At 29.3% G+C, this 20,390-nt stretch overlaps 4 protein-coding genes across 4 annotated transcripts; 1 reads left to right on the top strand and 3 right to left on the bottom strand.

Moving 5' to 3' along the window:
- Positions 1-289: 289 nt before the first annotated feature.
- LOC107436252 (tigger transposable element-derived protein 6) lies at positions 290-1,084 on the bottom strand. The gene has a single exon (XM_071185777.1). The coding sequence runs from the start codon at positions 1,082-1,084 to the stop codon at positions 290-292; it is 795 nt and encodes a 264-aa protein (XP_071041878.1).
- A 48-nt stretch (positions 1,085-1,132) lies between these two features.
- LOC139426536 (tigger transposable element-derived protein 6-like) lies at positions 1,133-3,813 on the bottom strand. Its single transcript, XM_071185778.1, has 2 exons — positions 3,647-3,813; positions 1,133-1,451 (listed from the first exon to the last, which is right to left on the bottom strand). The coding sequence occupies exons 1-2, from the start codon at positions 3,811-3,813 to the stop codon at positions 1,133-1,135; spliced, it is 486 nt and encodes a 161-aa protein (XP_071041879.1).
- Positions 3,814-4,421: 608 nt separating this feature from the next.
- Positions 4,422-18,617, bottom strand: LOC107447247 (TBC1 domain family member 7). The gene is made up of 7 exons (XM_016062115.4): positions 18,307-18,617; positions 15,806-15,990; positions 14,924-15,064; positions 12,020-12,165; positions 10,194-10,323; positions 8,412-8,476; positions 4,422-4,654 (listed from the first exon to the last, which is right to left on the bottom strand). The coding sequence occupies exons 1-6, from the start codon at positions 18,494-18,496 to the stop codon at positions 8,417-8,419; spliced, it is 852 nt and encodes a 283-aa protein (XP_015917601.2). The 5' UTR covers positions 18,497-18,617; the 3' UTR covers positions 4,422-4,654; positions 8,412-8,416.
- A 262-nt stretch (positions 18,618-18,879) lies between these two features.
- On the top strand, positions 18,880-19,263 carry LOC122270288 (uncharacterized). Its single transcript, XM_043047045.1, has one exon. It carries the CDS (start codon positions 18,880-18,882, stop codon positions 19,261-19,263), a length of 384 nt encoding a protein of 127 aa, XP_042902979.1.
- Positions 19,264-20,390: the final 1,127 nt, after the last annotated feature.

Consider the following 20,390-nt stretch of genomic DNA (forward strand, 5'->3'; position numbering starts at 1 on the left):
AATTTATAAAATTCGCGAATTTAACTGTGAGAATACAGTCGTATCCCGTTTTAGCGAATTCCATAGGACCGAAGCTATTTCTACGCAATAATGAAAATTCGTTATACCGATATTACGAATTTTCAACATTAACAAATATTATTTCGTTACATTGGGATTACTATTCGTATGAAAAATCAATTTACAGTTTTGATATTATATTTTTAATCTAGATTTGGGAAAATATCAATGTAATATTAAAAGAGCGCACAAAACTAATGTAAACAATGAATTTATTAACACTTACTAATTAGGCAGATACATAATCAGTAATTTTTTTCTGAACAAATGATTTAGAACCAGTAGAAATTAAAAAATTTTCCAAATTATGCACATGTTCAAACAAAGTATCTGAAAAGTTTTTTTGTGCTGATAAATATCTCTTTACAGCTTCCAAATTGGCCAAGGCTTGTGAAGCTGTAGATACATTGTTTTCTTCTGGACATTCATCATCGCTGCTGTCCGAAAGTGATTTTTGTTTGTTTTCTTGAATCATACGTACAATATCATTGTCTGTCAAAGCTTCGCATGTTCTAGCATCATCATCTGCAGTCAAAAAATCGTCTAGACTGACTTCGTTTGGCACTGATGTTTCTTTTGTCACATGTTCCCATGAAGGCTGCAAATTGATGATAACATCATTAATTTCATTGACTGTTTCATTGTCAATTGCCGAAATTAAATTTGCTTTCTTCCATCCATTACAGATGACTTTTTGGCTAATGTCTTTCCATGCTCCAGCAATCATATCCATTGCTTGCTTTACATCTGGTTTCGTAATTGCTTCTTTGTTTCCGATTTGCACAAGCATACGCCTCAGAAGTTGTGTTCGATACTTTCCCTTTACCACTTTAATTATACACTGGTCAAGAGGTTGTAAAATTGACGAACAATTAGGAGGAAAGTATTCGATGTGAATACATTCCAATTTTGGTGGCTCATTGTGGGGTGAACAATTATCAATAAGAAGCAAAATTTTTCTTTTCTTACGTTTCATATCTTCATCAAACTTAACCAACCACTCATTAAATATTCCAGTCGTCATCCGCGCTTTGCGGCTAGATCTATAATCACAAGGTAGTGAATTTACATTTTATAGGCACCTAGGTTTGGCAGATTTGCCGATAACCGTAACTTTTCTCTTTTCAGTGCCTGACATATTGCAGCAAAACAAAGCAGTTAAACGCAGTTTTGAATTTTTGCCTCCAATGCATTTATCCTTTTTGAACGCCAAGGTTTTGTTTGGTAACAACTGGGAAAAAATTCCCGCTTCGTCTGCGTTGAAAACATCAGAAGGATCATAAGACCTAATTGCATCCGATATTTTTTCTGATTTCCAGTCATTCACAGCTTTTAAATCAACAGAGTTAGCTTCACCACAAATTTGCTTTGCAACAATACCATAACGTTCCCTGAATCAATTCAACCAACCAACACTTGCTTGAAAATTTTCGTTTCCAAAAGTTCTTGCAAATTCTAAAGCCTTTTCACGAATGAGGGGCTCGGAAATTGGAATGTTTCGGGAGCGAATATCCTGGAAGCATGTAAAAACAGCTGCATCTACATCTTGAAAATTTGAAAGTCGTATCTTTTTTCTATGTGATCTGATCAATGTTAATTGCACTTGCTGTTCCAACTTCGTTTGATTTTTTAAAAAAGTAGATAGGGATAGTCCATACTTTGTCGCAACGTCAGCTTTTTTTATCCCATGATCAGCTTCTGAAATAATTTCCAGTTTTTCCTTAATGGAAAATTGTTTACGCTTTTGACCACTCATTATGCTTAAGAAGGAAAACAAAATGCTTGCAAACGTTGAAAGCAGATAAACTGATTTAACTAACCTTCTCCTATTGAAGTTGCACACCACTCTGGTAATTTTCTGAAACTTGATTACACCCCTTTTACACCTTGAGTTCTTAGAACAGTTCTCTCCTCCCCCCTATTTAGTCTGTTGTAATTCAAGGAAGGAATTGTTCTGCTAAGGGTGGTCACTTCTAATCTATCATTCTTGACAAGCCCTTTCTATTGAATAGAATTCCCTCTTTTAAAAGCATGTGTATTTTGACTTCTTAAAACATGAATGAATCAATGCAAGTGTCAACTCAGGGTGGTCTCTTTCCAGTGATTCTTGTTTTTTTGACAGGTTTTTCACATTTGAAACTTATTAGTATTTTAAGGGTGATAAAACATTTCATTTCTGAGAACATTTTTGAAGAAATGTGTCTTGTTCATCAACGAAAATAAGACCTGGTGTTCATTTTCGCCTTCGCTAAATCGGATAATTGATTTCGTAATATCGGTATTTTTTATACATTGTTCACATGGAAATACATTTGGGGATTCGGAAAATATTCGTTACTTTGAAATTTTCGCTATTTCGCAAAAACGGGATTCGACTGTATTTTAATTTAAACAATCTCTCTTTAAAAATAAAAAAAATTTAATGATAAAATTAAGAACTTTGTTATTTTGGGTTTCTTAAACTCTATGAAAATATTTATAAAATACAATGCACATTTTTATAATGGGTGCCTTTTTCAGTTTCAAGCACCCTACTTTTTTTAAGGTTTAGAATGAACCTTGTAATAGCTGCTTTAGAAATGATATGCACGTGAGTTTTAATTGCTTAAACTCGCGACTCGACTACTAAAACTTCAAATACATGTTGCTATAATATGTCGTTTTTTAAAACAAATCTTAAATTTTCTGCTGCAAAAATTGCTTCAAGTTAAAATTTTACACTTTCTATCTCTGATATTGTGAACTCCATTAAAACAACAGGATCAATAGACTGAATGTAGACTTATTTGAGGCTATTCAAACAGTCAAAGTAGTATGAATTTACAGCGGAGAAAAAAAAGGCCATTGAGCTTTTCTGCAAGGAAAACACTATATGATTAACATATGAGAATGATATAGGAGTAATAGATTTATAAATAATTGCAATATAATTTATGCATGTGTGGGGGGATCTCATTGCATTTTTAAAATTGATAAATTGCTGCTTTTTTTTTGTCAAATTTCTAAACATCTTTGTTTTTTCCCAACATATTTTTGGATTTTCTCCCCACTTACAAAAAATAATCAGTTAAAAATTTTTTTTGGGGGGAAAAACTTTTTTTGTCACTTTGCATATCTGTAAAACTGCATATACATTTATGATGCCACACTCTAAAGGTTCTATAACAGGAACAGAATTTATTATTTAGATACTTTTGTTTAAAAACAATAATTATCCCTCTTGCTCAGATGGAAGGAGGCACCAAGCAAATGAAGCTACATGCGGGAAAACAGCACTCCTTCGGCCTTGAAACTAGCATAGAATAGTGACCGACCTTACTGAGATAAACACCAATGCAGACATTCAAAAGGGTAAAGTGAAAGGTTAAGACACTTATACAACTACACTACTGGCCATTAAAATTGCTACACCAGGAAGGCGACACACCACAAACGTGAAATTTGCAGGACGAATAAAACATGTTGCAAAGCAGCCGGCGGTAGCGACACCTACAATGTCTATAAAAAAAGAGAGATTTGACAGTAAGTTTCTCATACAGAAATTGAATTTAAGGGTTGTTCTTAGGTAAAAAAGTTTTTGTTATACCTCGTGTAAGAAGGAGAAATGCCTACCAGCATGTATCTGAGTTTGATCGAGGTCTTTGCCCTGAGGTCAGGAGAATGTGTTGCCCTGGCCAGCACATTTTCCTGATCTCTCACCAATTGAGAACATCTGGTCAATGGTTGCCGAATGACTGGCCCACCAACACTCATCATCAGACACTACAGTCAATTAATTGTGGCATAATGAAGCTGTTCCCGTCCATGCTATCGAATCTCTATTCGACTAGATGTCCAGGAAAATAACAGCAGTTATTGCTGTCAGGGGAGGCTGCTCCGAGTACTGATTCCTCAGGATAGATACACCCAAATATCCCAAAAATTTAATCACTTGTTCTTCCAACTATAATGTATGAGCCCAATAAATATCATTCTGTTATTTGCATTCCTTCCTGGTGTAGCAATTTTAATGGCCAGTAGTGTATATATAAATTTTAAAATTTATACCATACCAATAAACTACTTTATAAGTTAAGCAATTATAATACACTAGATCAACGTAGAGGTAGGAAATAGGAATGACTGTTAATTTGAATAACTATAAAAAAAAAGTTTCGTTTCAGATTCACGATTTAGTTTGGTTACACATTATGAAAACACAAGCACAACTTGTTTTTACACAATGTAGATTATGAAATAATAGTACTTGAAATTAATGTATATTTTGATTATTTGCGATTTTTTAACTTCAGCATATTAATAGGAATTATTACAAACTGAAGAATCATTAACAAATTTAAAAAATAAAAAAAAATGTAAAATTTTTAACATTACAATAATTTCATAAATTTATTAAAAATCATTTAAACTTTTGGCGCATAAATGCAGCAAACACATGTAACACAAATATGATTAGAAATGACAACTGTACAAAAGTAATCTTCAGAGGATTCTTGTTATATCTTCAAATAAATATCAAATTCTTTTTTGAGAAAAGTACCTGTTTATTCAGCTCCATTCTTTGTTTCACATAATAGTCCATTAAAAATATAATCTGAAATTATTAAGAATATCAATATTAGAATCTAAATTTATTTTTGTTCAGCCAATGTGCCTATAGTTTTATAAAATTTTAAAAACAAACATTTTTTTTTTTTTAGAATTTCTGAAATATTCATCAATACTTAAATTTTAGAGGTGTATTTGAAGAAGAAAATATTTAAAATCTTTCAACTGTACTGCAGAAAAGTTGTTAACTACCGTCATTAAAAAGTATGTACAGTCAATTCATGATAACTTGAAGTACAATAACTCGAATATTCCTTTAACTCTGATTTTTTTCAGTCCCAGTGTTTTTTCAATTACTGGATGTTAACTTCCTATAACTCAATTTCTTTTTCAAGCAATATGTCTTGTTCCTTTAAGCTAAAAGAAAGCCAATTTCTTTTCCGACCACCAATGAAGTGAAATGTTCCAACTTTTTTTTAAATTCCCACACTTTTGACTCTGCATGTCTTGAACAGCATTTGCTTAGTTTGTGAATGAGAAGGGAATAACTTGTGTTCTATTGTGAGCACGCACAGTATAGGGACAGTGCCTTGGTCAATTGATCAAATGAATTTATTTTTCTAAACATTACTGAAGATATGTTAGTAGCATGAGTCATTTGAACTGGTCGAAACCAGTTTCTTGCTTACCATAATTAAGGAAACTCATTTGAAAAGCTACTCTTCAATTGAGTTGTTCATCAGGAGTCAAACATATCCAAGCGAAAATTAAAAATCCTGAGTTTAGAAGATAAAGTGAATCTTATCAATGATGTGGAAAGAAATGCGAACATAAAATAAAAAAATAACTGAGCAGAAAAATATGGAATTCCAGCCCTGATAATCTTTTAATGATTTTAAAAGATATGAAAAATCATCCTAAATTCCCATGAATGTACGAACCCTTATTCAAAATCAATGAAAAATTGTGAATCAAACAGCATGGGAATTAGAATAATGCAGCTACTATTAGCGGTGCTTAGCTAGGTGATAAAGCGAATGATTTTACAGCTTGGTTAAAGAGTGAGAATTTTAACGCAAGCTTTGGGTGGCTCAAAAAGTTTCAAATTAGACATAACATTGTTTTTCAGATTCCCTTTAGTGAAACTTTTTTTTTTTTAAATTATGCCCGCTATCGTCTTCTTAGACATAAGGCGTCTTGCAGTCCAATACAATAGTGAAGTAACTCCAGAAAATGAGGGCACGAAAGTCGTCACAGGAACAAATGTCAAGAGGAGAGGGGCAATCAAATAGATGCTCCTCAGTCACAGGCGAAGTATTACAGAGCACACAAAGAGGTGAATTGACCAGGTTAATTTTAAATAGATGGACCTGCAAGTAGTCATGTCCCGTAATTATTCTAAGACAAGCAACTCCCTCTGCCCTGGGAAAGATGAGAGCACTGTTGGCCATCAAGAAGGCTAGCCCAGGATTTTCCATTAGCTAAGTACCTAAGAGCAGATATTGCTCTGTGAAAATAATCCCCCACAGATGTTTTTAGTGAAGCTAAAAACGTCTCTAATGAAGTATGTGAACAGAGGATTAATAAAATCTTACCCAACTTGCTTCAAGGATACTATAAAAATGATGTTTTCAATATCTTCCTAATAAGACAATGATGTTCAAAGATGAAAAATGCTTAGGAAACAAAAGGTACCTGACAGTCTTGGTCGAAGGCAATGGTTCATGCCTTTGTTTATGATTAAAAAGTATCGAAATTCCTGTTGTTTCAAAAATTTTAAAAATTTTTGTTTGCAGTACAAATCTAACAAAAAGGCTTTTGTGACAGCAATTTTTATTGAAGATTTTATGAGAAAATTCGATGAAACATTTCATGTTAAAAAACGAAAAGTGATAATTTTTATGGATTATATGTGATTTTTATGGATCATAGTGATCTACATAATTTTAAAACAATAAAGTTGCAATTTCTGGCACTAAACACAACAGCAAAATTACAGCTGATGGATCAAGAACTCAAAGTGCCTTAAACAGTCTTATCGCAAAAGGCTAGTCCAGAAAATAATAAAAGATATTGAGAACAACGTCACTAATTAAAATAGATGTGCTTAAAGCCCTGAGACTGATTTCCGGTGCATGGAATAATGATATATAAGTGAGATGACGATAAAAAAAATTCTTTCCGAAAGTGTGGATTAGTTGGAAATCAACAATGAAAGTGAGCCTTTGCCTGCAACAGTAGAAGAACTTAATGAGGCAGAATGTGAGTATGCAGATTTTATTAACTGAGGAAGATATTATTATTTGTGGTAAAATTTTAGATATAGAATTTATACAATCAATCTTGGAAAAATTTGATTGAAGTCCTAGAGAAGAAGGTATAGAAGCTCCAAGCATGAAGCCAGAGCATCAGTGGAAGTTCTACAAGGATTAATAGAGAGCAGAGCAAATGCTGATGCTTCTATATTTTTTCACCTACAAAAAATGAATGATTTGTTGTTTACAGAGCAAAAGAGCTTAATTCAATGGAAAAAGTCAGATAACTTTACAAAAATGTGGAATTAGTAAGGTTATAAATTTTATAATCTTTCTTTTTTCTGTAGCTTAATATTTTTTATTAAACTAATAATCTATAGATTAATTTTAATATACAAATTTTTTAAATGTAAAAAAAAGTTAAACAATATTGACAAACTTGATAGCAACTGCGCTAAACACTGACAATTATGCATAAAAATTTGCAGATATATTTTTTTTAAAAAAAAAGTACTTGAACAACCACTTGAAACAAAGTTTGGCTTTCAAATGTTTAAATGATAGGGTAAAAGGATTCTGTTTTGTATTTATCAATATCAAACAATCAAGGGTTATATAAAGCAGTAACAGAATTCCAAACTAATCAGTAAGTAGTAATTGAAAAAATTTCTATTTTTAAATTTGCAAACATGATGCGGATAAAATTATGATTAAAGCTTTGTTTATTTAAGTAGCAAGGCTTTAGAAAATTTTATTCTTCAGAGACTCAAAAAGTTGCTGCTTATAATAAATATTGAAACTATGTATAAAATCCTGTTTTACTAAAAACTGAAATAATCAAAGGCAATAATTAATATAACTCACAGATAATTTAAATTCTATTGCCACTTATTATGCAACTTTTATGTTGCTTAAGGATACTTAAAGTTAAATAGTTATTGTATATTTTAAAAAACTAATTTTTTTGCACATTTCGGCCATTAATCATCATGCAAGTTTACATAGTAATTTAAAATTAATGATTTATATATTTATTAATTAACTAAAGGATTCATACACATTTAGGGAAAATCTGGAAAAGTTAGGGGATTTAAAATTAACTAAAATTAATTCTGGGAATTTTTAAGGGTAATTAGTAATAAAAAGTTCTTGTTTGAAATTCTTTAAAGAGTTGGAAATTATTCTAACTCACAAGTTTGCTTTATAGATGTATTAATATGAAAACGCATCATGATAATGCAAACAAATATCTAAGAATAGTAGTAATTTTTGTATTTATACTGATGCTTGTTAACTCAAAATTTTTCATGCTTTTAAGATATAACTTTTTTTTGGTGCCCAAATATTAATACCATGGTCCTTAACTGTTGCTGCACATACTATTTTACTCTGGATACTAGGATACTGAGGTAATTTTCAGAAATCCTGTAGAAAAACACAAAAGAAGCCCTACGAAAATGTGAAGCATTCTAGGATTATTGTTCAAGATATTAATAATCTTTTGTAAAAAAAATTATTATGATAAAAATTTTATTTAAATAGACTTACAGGCATCAGCTAGAATACATATCTAAAGCTTTATTAACTATGACATCAGACGTGTCTTCTGAGTTCTGAAAAAAAATATCAAAACATAGCACTATAGAAATGAATAATATTTCAGTTAAAAATCTTTTTTTAATGTTCGCAAACAAAATAAAACATATTTTATAATGCCATAATTACATAATGTGGATACACATTTTCCTAACAATTTGAGCATTCAATAGTGCAAAAGAATATAATACAGGAGACAGTAGGTAAATATCCCTATCTATGATTAGAAATTTCACAAATTTCCCCAACATATTTGAGACTAATAAAAAATTAAAAAAAATCATTAAACAATGAAACAGATTTTTTGTTATATTAATACAAATACTTGATCTTGCCAAACTCGTGTGTAGGGGATTTCAAATCTAAAATTAATTTTGCTCCTAAAGCTACAAGTTCTTTTTAAAATGACACTTTTAGTCTATTTTCTTTTCTTTCTTTTTTTGTTGAAATGTCGAAGTTTAAAAGCATTATATATAACAGAGAGTTGCTTAAATAATGCAACGAACTTCTAGAGGAGTTAGGGCAAATCAGCAGGATTAAAATTGCATAAGAACCTACACTCGGAAATGCCATTGTACGCGGCTAAGAGCATTTCCCAATAATGACTTGTTCAGAAGCTCAAGAAACTGAACAAGAACAAAGAAACCGTTCATAATAGAAAAGTGCCTCTAGCGGCGTATGACGACATTTCCGGGCATGTGTTTCCATGTGATTTTAATCCTGATATGTCCTAACTTACCTATAAGTTTGTTGCAACATTTATGTGTCCCTCTGTTATGTATAATGTTTTTTAACTTACACATTTCGACTGAATCTTGATATTTCAAATCGATCTTCATATTCCAGAAACTCAGTGTTATGTTTTACAGTGTAACGTTTTCTTTTGATAGAATTGATACAAAAGTATGCAAAGTCAATAGCAGGAAAGTAATGCTTAAAATGTGTAGACTAAGTTAAAATTGGCTGCATTAACCATTCCTCACAGAGAACCTGCGAGAGAATATTTAGCAACGTAATGAAAATCCAGATTTAATTCAGCTCTTGGTCAAAACAAATTTTGGAGAATTCCTTAAATGAGAAGGCAAACTGATAAAAGTTTCAGAGAACTTTTGTGTTTTTAAAAAATGCTAAATCAGTCAGTCAATCTGTTTTGAAAAAATAAAATAATTTATTATTTTCTAATTTTTAGGGCTAAAAAATGTACTTTTATAAATTTATAGAATGTGTGAATTGATTATTATTTTTTTTAACACTTTATGTCGTGGTCACAAAAAGACTCCGACTTTTTAAATTTCTGGGGTAGGTAGTCCGAAAGGTGCTCCCATGAACAGGTGTTCATATGAAGTTAATTTACAAACATTGTAATGAAAAAAAAAATTTAACTTCAGAAAATGATTTTTTACCCATTCCTTTCCAGTCATAATTTTGAGTTAAAATATCAGCAAAAAAAAATTTTTTTAAAACATCTACTCAAGCCATTACACATATTGCTCACTTAAATGCGCATTTAGAAAAACCAATAACGAATTAAGTATATAAGGGGCAGAACTATAAATAAACTCATATTTATCATACCAACAGAACAGTATTATTTTTAATTATACGTAGTTTATTTAAAAATGATAATGGCTTGTGGCAAAATCACATAGAAATCTTTGAGGATGGGAAGTTGTTAAAGTATGGGCAATCAAACTAAATAGTTTTAGAACAAGTCAGAAAACAAAATTTAATTACTTTTACAAGCAGTTCAACTATCTCCTCAGAATTGCTCATACAGATTAATTGATTCCTATGAACAATCAACATGGCTATTCCAACATATGGTAAAATCTTGCTGCTTCCGCCAATCACTTTATCACAGACCCTAAAAATACATTACTAATTATTTATTAGAAAAGATGTTAATATTTTATATGGCACATCAGATTTTGCTAAATTAAAATTTCAGTAAATTCAACTACTAGATTAAGGTTACTTTTAACAAATAAGATAAATAGAGTAAGGAGGATTTTAATATCGCTTTACACTTTTCTGCTTATAAATACTAATTAGATCAACGTTCATAGAGCCTTTCATAGCTACAATTACCACTACCTCTTTTGAACATTTTTCTTTAGGAATGTTCTTCAAGCCTTTAAAAATAATCATAGGTTTGAGTTTTACACCATTTGCCATAGCACTCAAAACACAGTGTAGTGCAAATTTCCTGTTGTTTTACAGGGTGCAACTTTAACACCTTCAAAAGTTTCTTGCACAAGTCAAAAGCTTCTTGCGTGGATAAGTGGAACCATAAAGGTAATTCGTCCATATTGCACTTGTAACTAATTTCTATATTTTTGGATATTTGATCAAAATAATCACACAAAAAACATTGCTCAATTCCTCCGCGTTTTATAGACACTTTTAACCATAGCTTGTCACAGATCAATTAAGTTATGTCTATTTAAAAACTTTTCAACCAGTCATTTGATGCTTTAAAATTAATTCCTTCAATATCTAGTGAATTCATTACTATGCAAATTTTTTAAACATTGTTCATTATGAATTTTAATTTTTAAACCATTAACCTTCCTATAAACAAGTATTTTGACCTCAGTATTTTGTTGTTGCACTTATATTGCCATTCAGCTTATCGGGTTTATTTAAAGTTTCCAGCTTAAAAGCCAATGTGTAATCTTTTTGGCTTAACAACTTTGATTTTTAGCAACCTTCACACTTGGTATGCTTTCTGCATTCAGCAAGCTCTGTTGCATGCACAGCAGCTGTCATCATTGCAAAAAGCTATTTGCGTCCAGGTTGGCATCGATTTCTGCTTCAGTCTGCGCATAAAATTATCTATATATGAAGGCTGCTTTCATCTACCACAAAACTACACACTTTTAAAAAGATGGCCTTAGGATGATGAGAAAAATACCAGTTTTCTTATCTATTATTGTCCCTATTGTGGTTTGGTTTGTGATTGAAACTAAATGTAAAAATTTAATTTTTTTTTTTTTTGCAAATTGTGCTGTGAATTATCTGATTTGGAATTTCCCAGCATGCAGACTGATGTGGGATAATACGGTAAAATATTTAGTTCTTTAAATCTAAACGTTTTGATTTTAACCGAAATGAGTGATGTCACACTTCTTGTTAACTCCTCCTTCCCCTTGCCCTGTCACAAACTGTCATAATTTTAGAAGCCCGTTTCTTTTTTCTACAAACATAGCATCATTTGTAGATTAGCCCAATACTGCAGGTAATAATGGCATCATTTGTAGATGGCCCCATGCTGCATATAGTAATAAAATGTATTTTTAAAGCTAAAAAATAGTAAGATAAAACATATGTTGTGTTATTCAAAAAAAAGGAAGAACAATAAAATAAAAAAAAGATTTGCATACAATCTTAGTCCCATTCTTCAGAAAAAGAATTAGAAACAAATATATAAAGTAAAATATTTTTTTTTTAAATTGGGATTAAAAATCAAATTTTAGAGCTTTGCACTGAAAAATTCACAATTAAAGTATATACATTCGAAAATTTTGTTTTACCTTCATAAAAGTAAAAACAATAGCTACCTTACCAAGGAGCTTTCATGTAACACTTTGGCAAAGCATCTCTCAAACCATGCATTTAAGGGTAAAACATCGAAGGCCTTGGTAAGTTTTAAATGTTCATGCAAAACTTCATCTTCTTTTCTTAAAATTGACTCCACATTTTCAGTCTAAATGAAACACAAAACACTGTCAATAACAAAGCTAGATTTTCACTCAAATTATCAAAATCAGCAGTTGCCAACCCATGGGACAAAGCCCACAAGTGGGCTATAATTGCTGATCTACAGCCTGAGCAAAGAAACGTTTTGGGGTATAACGTCAGTTTTTTGGGACAATTCACTTGCTCTAGTAGGGCTTTGCTATATGTTCGCTATTTATTCATCATACCTACATAATAAATGCTTATCATTATATTTTTTACTGATGTAATTAGTAGTCAAAATGTTTTTTTTTTTACAAAATCGATGGTCTGCACTACTAAAAAGGTTGGAAACCGGTGATCTAAATGATAGGCGGTCTGCTGATTCAAGGTCATTTTATAATTAGGACTCCAAGAATCGCACTTTGTATTGACAATAAGGAGATTTAAAAATCATCAATCGCGATTTGTATTCAAGAGGTTCAAAATCATATATCGAGATTCGTATTCTGGCTTTTAAAAAATCATATGTTGCTATTCTTCTCGCAAATCAAAAATTATACACCACGATTCGTATTCAAGCAATTTTAAAACCACATCTCGATTCATATTCACATGTTTTAAAAATCATACATTGTGAGTCTTTTCGCAATTTAAAAATCAAATAACTCGATTCGTATTCACGCATCACGTTTTTTATTCACGCAATTTAAAAATCACACATAAAAATTCGTATTTAAGCAATTTAAAATTCACACATTGCTGTTTGTATTGACACGATTTAAAAATTGGGAAAAAAAGAGCATCATCTTGGACAAATTCACAAAACTGATTAAGTTATTTGCCCAAAGTTTAATACTACTCACAACAACAGCTTCTATAGAAAAAGTGTTTTCCAAAATGAACTGGACATTTTCCCAACTGTGGAGCAGTCTTAAAACAAAATCATTAAATTTCCATTTAATGGCCCAAGAAAGCTAACAGGTGATCAAGTAGATAAAATTATAGCAATATTTGAAAATTTTGCAAATTGCAGGATAACTTTTAAGAAATTTTTTAAATCATTTTCTACCTACATGGACCATTTTGTATCATTTATGATTATATGCTGGGTGCTGGAAAATGATTTATGTATCATTAAATTTTAAGTGTAATCAAGACAAGTATCATTAAGTAATGTAAATTTTAATTAGTTGTTAATATATATGAGTATTAATTGTAAATAGTGTCAAAAAGTATACAGTTAAAAAAGTATTGGTCATAAAGAGTTGTAAACAAGTATCTTTATAATTTTTTATTATTAAGGAAAATAGTTCCTTCGAAATTAATGTTTTCTTTTCTCTCTCAACCCCTTCCTCTTACAATTCATTTAAAATAAATCTTTAAAAGTTGGAAGTATATTCCCCACAAAATGTTGAATCTTATTTTGCCCTGAGAAAAGTTTGCTTTAATTTTAATCATACGAAGTTACTTTAAATTAAAGCATTTAACTTGCATTTATTTTATTAACTAGAATATTCTTTTTTAAATTTAATTGTATAAACATTAAAAAATTTTAATGTTAAATTTATCTTTAAATGGACTTATTTAATGTGACAAAAAAACACGAATTTTCCCATTGTTTTTATTTATTTCAATTTATCTCAATGTTTTTTCTTTCTGATAAATGGGTTTTCTGTTTCTGTACTTTTCCCTAAGTAATCAGTTTTACAGATTTTAATTTAGAACATTTAAAAGCATTTAATTTTATGCAAAAATATTACAAGGTTAACTGATAAAAAGAATTTAGTGGTTAGAAGAATGATATTTATGTAACTATTACTATCTATAATGCTGTCAACATTTAACTAAATACTTAGGCATGAGGCCCTTCAATGATCAGTCTGCGGTGTATGTTCCCATCACTCAAAAAAGTTCGGTACCCCTGTATATATCAACTACAAAATAGTATATTTGGTCCCTATTAAACCTGCATAAATTACATGACTGCACTATGCATCAATTGCATGATGTATAGTGTTTATTACCAAAATTAAGTGTATTACATCATTGGTGTCAATAATAGTATGACAACTTTTTACAGCACTCAATAACGGATTAGTACATTTTCTCCATTAATTTTGCTTTTAAGTTCATACAGCATATTTTTTCATTTCAATAACTACCTATTAACAAAATTAATTAAGCATCTTTGATGTTAATAATTTGCCTATTTTTTATGCTATCTTAAACTAATTTGTAAAATTTCTCCATTAATTTTGCCTTTTAGTACATAACTTATTATTTTGCGTCAATTAGTAACTAATACCAGAATTTATTATAATGAGCATCAATAATAATATTGGTGTTTTTTATGTACATCCTTAACTAATTAAGTTCCATTTCCCCATTAGTTTTGTTTTTCAAACATTTTTTAAAACAAAAAATACATAACATCACTGTCATAATGAATAAAAAATAATTGAGTATTATAGAAAGAATCCTCAATAAACAATTTTTTTTTATTAGAGCTATAAGGTAGCAAATATCACTCTTTAAAATATTTGATAAAACTGAATTGTCTATAGTTTATTTTAAAACAATGGCATCCACTAGGCCAATGAGAAAATTCCATTTTTTAAATGTCTCTGAATTAAAACTATAATTAAAAAATCAGGCTTCATAATTTGTTTACAGTTATACTTATTTAGCTTGCAGTATATCCTCTATCCAGTACACAAGCACACCCACACAAATTCATTATCTTATTACGCATATGCATGCATATATATATGATAAACACATACCTGATTTTTAAAATTAGAGTGCTGTTTCTTTAGATGCAAAGTAAAATTACGAAACAACCAGTAGGCAATCACATCAGATGAACTGAATTTTAGAAAAAAAGATGCAAGAGCAATTAAACTTTGAACACTTGAGCTTGATAACTGAAATAAAATTCAATTATTTAGATGTATATTCTTTGCATTAAGTATAATTATTTTTAAACTAACAATACTAGAAAGTTGTATTACAAATCTAAAAAGGTTCTCATGAAAGTTTAAAAAAATTTAAAATATTATGTTACAAATTCATACTGCAGAATATTTCCTTAAATATCCCAATAAATTAAGAAGGCAAATAAATCATTGATAACAATTTATTGAATGTCACATTAGAGAATTTCACTAGAATAAAAAAAATGCTTAATATTTTAGGATAAATGAAATTTTAAAAACAGTTTAAATTTTAACTCTAAGTTTAGAAATGATTTTAAAAAAAAAATAGAAAGTGAAATTTGAATGAAAAATTGGCAAAAGAGGGAGCATATGAGTTAAAAAGATTAAAAAAATATAGAGAGAAAAATAGGCATATGATTGAAATCTTGAAGGAAATGGGACAACCAAAATCAACTTGGTGCAGGATAAATAATAATGAAATGAAAATCGTTAAAAGTCATGACTATCATTATTGACAGGTTTCTTTTCACAGTTAATTTTCTTAGAAAAAAATACTTCTAAATGATATATCAATCTATAGCAATTTGATGCAGTTTAATTTTCTCATCATTTTCACTTCATTTAAGTTTTACTGAAACTAAATTACTGAACTGTATAATAAAATAATAATTAAAGACATAAAAATTATGATGCATTTCATAAAATTTTTCTAATAATAACTCTACTTACTTGTGCTTCTAAATCAAACTCCAACACGTCAAGAGTCATTAAATACATCAATGTGTGTACTGTAGATTTATGTGTAGTTTCATCAATTTTCCGCATTACTTTTAATGAATTTTCAAGATCCTCGTAATGTAAAGCTCTTTGGTTTATTATGGATTCATGACACTCAGAAACACATGGCAAAACATCTAAAATAAGTAATTTTAATCATTGAAAGCAACAAAAAATAAAATTTAAAAAAATTAACAGGCTCTATTAAAGTTAAGGTGTATTCGGCTTCCTTTCTCAACTGACGTACGGTTAAATGTGATTACTGATTCGGCTCACGGTTAAATGTGATTACATGGTTGACTGAAAATTTTATATCTTATAAGCAGGTGATTTCACTAACAGATTATCTACTTTGCAAAAGAAATGAAATATTTTTCTAATCTCTGAATAAACATCTCTTTTTTTGGACAGATTCAGATTTCTGACCCTCAAAATATAGGGAGTAGATGCAATCTGGAAAATATGGTTCCAATGGTTTGGTCAGGAGAGAGATCCAAAGTTTGGACGCTTTAATGCTAATTTTACTTTTTGCGCATTCCACAATTTCTCGATTAACTCTAAGTTGAATTCTAAAATTTCAAAACACAGTTATAAAATTTTTTTATTCAAAAACAATTCCATACAAGATCTAACTTTAAAATAATATTCATTATTTTTCACTGTTTTATTTAATAATAGTCGAAATTCGATTAACTTTATGTTGAATTTTAAAATTTCAAAACACAGTTATAAAATTCTTTTATTCAAAAACAATTCCATACAAGATCTAACTTTCAAAAAATATTCATTATTTTTCAGTGTTTTATTTAATAATAGTTGAAATTCAGTCCTGAGAAATCAAATTTTAAAAATACGACTTTTTTAAAACTCGCTTTCTACAGGAATTGCTTGATCAATTTCACTTAAATTTTGTATTTTGCCATTTAAATTTTTATTCTTTAAAATGATGTAAAAGATTCATACCTTGCCTTGCAAAATTATATTCTTTAAAATGATGCAAAGAATTTATTGAGTACCTTACAATTCAAAGTTTTTTTCACTATTATTAAAAAACAATAAATAAAAAAATAATTACAAAAATTTATTTCTGCATGGAATTATCTTTGGATAAACGAATTTTACAATTGTGTGCACAAGTTTATCAATAATTTTTAAAAGTTCGTGAGATATGGCGAAGTTCCAAAAGGAAAAATTAACTTTAAAGGGATGCATGGATTGCCCTCCTGATGAAACTATGGGAACCATATTTCCCAGATCACAGTCACCCCTTATATTTTGGGGGTCAGAAATCTGAATCCATCGAAAATAAGATATGTTTACACAAAAAAGTAAGAAAGCCCATTTTCTGGGCACCTATTTTAATCAGTTAAAAGGTTTTAATCATTAATTACGCATTATCCATGTCATCAGAACACTTTTGTAATCATGTTTAAATGCCATATTCATAAAGACCAGTCATTTCTGGAGCAAAATTACTAAAGAAAAATTACTATCATCCATATTTGTTATGCAGAAAATGTTAAGGTCAGAATATATAGAAATCTGATGGTGCAATGTTGTACAAATATGGTGGGTGATTAGAGAACTCCCATTCTAATCCACAATTTTTTTCAGACTTTTTGAAACTACAACTGATGTTTAACAACTGATTTAAATTTTGAAGGCTAGATAAAAATAATTAATAAAAAGTTTCTAAAAACAATCAATATTCAATATTTTTCTCTGTTAAATTCTCCAAAAGATAGAAGAAGCAATTTCAAATCATTACTATATTTCTCCCGTATCTCTTATTCAGTCTTTGTGTGCTATTCTTTGATTTCGGTACTTGATATCTGTCCCTTTTCTGTATAAACAAACCAACAGATATATTTTTGAAAGGTATTTTTTTCTTCTAATGGCAGACACGGGATCAAATGAAAAGGATACAATAATCTAAAACAATCTGAATAGTTTTCATCAAAAAAAGCACATTTTATAAAACTTAAAGCTGGATATAACACATAAAACAAGCTATATCAAGTTTTAATATAAATAACATGCTATAGTAAGGAAATTCAAAAATATTGTGCGATATTATTAAAAGTTCAAATATTTATTTTAATATATTCATAAAAAAATTAGTTAATTGAATATATCCATATTGATGGATACCTCTTTGAGACAACTGAAATTGTCAAGCAAAACTAGCTGGTTCTTGTACATTGAATAAAATACAAAAAATTTTACATATCAATTTACTAAGAGGTGGCAATATGAGTGTATTTGACTGAAAATATTTAAAAACTTTTACAGGGGAACTTATTTTAGAATATTTATTACGATTAATTGCATACTATATAATGCAAAAGAATTTTTTTTTTTAAAAATGATAAAACAATTTCATTTTCCCTTTCAGTAACTAGAATTAAAAATTATAAATGAAGAATTTTGTTACAAAGAATTTTAAATATTACCCAGCAAAATTTTCCACACATATTCTCGATACATAGAGGGTAAAGTAAATCTCAAACAAAATTTGGACATCTTCTCCTTATCCATAGGTTTTTCATTTATTAAAATTTCCAAAGCCTTCTTTTCTTCAACACCACGGAATCCTACTTTATCATAATACGTCGAACGAAAGTTTCGACTTTTTTCCGCCATTTCAGAGAGAATAATTAATTTATTCTTCACTTCATTAATTAAATTTACTTTACGCTGTAAATTTTCGATTTCATATTCATCAATAGTTAAATCTCTGATCAATTTTTTGATTGTTTGAACGGAAACAGTTTTAGGCTGCTTGTTTCTGTTTTAAATATGTTTTCTGGACAATAAAATATTCCTCATAGGAGTAAAAACAGGTAGTTGAAAGCTTTTTGAGAATTCTTAACCGGATGTAAATAAACAAATTGTAAACAATTCAACTCTCAGCATGCTATTTTCGTTGCTGTTTGGTCTGAAATCGTTGAAAATTAAATAAAGGAATGTTTTTAAACTTAATTTTAGTAAATTTAATTCATCAATAAGCTTACTAACACTGCAGGATGAACATCTTGAAATATACTCATAAAAAATTTGCTGCATTGGGATTTACAGCTCTTTCTATCGCAGCTGGATCTATGTACCTTCGAAAGAAAATTGAAGATAGTATAGGAAATTCAACCGTTTGCAAATCCTCTATAGAGGATTTATTAAAACATAATCCATCTGTAGAACTATTAGGCAAACCAGTTACTTGGTGTAATCCTAGTTTGCTAGATCGAAGTAATCGGATCACAAAAGATGTAGCAAATATTAATGTTCCAGTAGCAGGACCGAAAAAAGCGGGATTCTTAGTAATTGATGCTTTTAAACAAGAAGCAGACACAACATGGACAGTAAATGTTTTAAAGCTTAAACTAGATGATACAGAAATTTTGATAAAATAATTAGTTTTGTTTTTGAATTGTGGCTTAATGTAATTAGGAATAAAAAGATTTTCTTATAGTCATTCTTATATTCATTATTTTAAAAAGAGATGTTGCTATTCAATCTTTGTGACTATGAATATAGTTAATTATCTGTTTTTAAAAATTATTTAAATTAATTAAAAACGTTCTTTAACTAGTAGACTACAGGACAGTATCAAGAAAAAGGCAATTATTTTAATGTTCGTTGTTTTGGCTTTTTTTTTTACTTAAAACTATAAATAAAGTAATTGTTCCAAAATGGACAATTTTGTCGAAATTTGCTCAATACAAACCCATCCAAATCTCTGGGTTAGGCTAACTATTTTTTCTTGTTGCAATAAGAAATAGAAATTATTGAAATAAATGATATTTTTATCAAAACTAATATGAACAATTGTCTACCTGTATATTATATATCTGCTTAAGTTATTTATATGTAGTGGTGGACAAAATTCTTTTATTATTAATTTATTAAAATAAGAAAACACTATCTTTGATACCACTTAGAAAAATCTTCCTGAAACTAGAGAAATTCTGTAGTAGTTGGGAAGTATGCCAATAAATGTATTAGCTCTGCTGCATTCTGCTACAAATCAAACTTTAAAAGAAATCTTGCCATATTTACTTTTAAAAAGTAACATTTTTCACAAAATTACATTAGACTTGCACCAATGATATTTAATACTAATGTAGAACAATGGCTTAATTTTAATCATTTTATTGTCCATTCATAAATTATTTATGTTTATGTATCAAAACAAAAATGACTATCAATTTCAGATAAAATTGATGTTCTAAATAAATTAAAAAATATATAAGTATTTGTTGCACTAATTGTATGGAATTGCTGGGCCAAACTATTGGGGGGAGAAATTTAATTTACATACAGTCAACACCATTAAAATATTTTCAATAAAAAAATTTTAAGTGCTGCATTGATTATAAAAAAATGTGCAATGGTATTAAAACCAAATTGGTTATACTGCTCAAAACATTGACATTATTACAAAATATGTTAGCTGTAAATAAAAATATGACTGTGGTCATGCAGCCAATGTTATTTTTATATATATGTGTATATATAACCATTGTTGAACAGCCGACCC

The sequence above is a fragment of the Parasteatoda tepidariorum genome, chromosome 9 (assembly GCF_043381705.1).
Source record: "Parasteatoda tepidariorum isolate YZ-2023 chromosome 9, CAS_Ptep_4.0, whole genome shotgun sequence".
In the NCBI taxonomy this organism is placed as follows: Eukaryota; Metazoa; Arthropoda; class Arachnida; order Araneae; family Theridiidae; genus Parasteatoda; species Parasteatoda tepidariorum.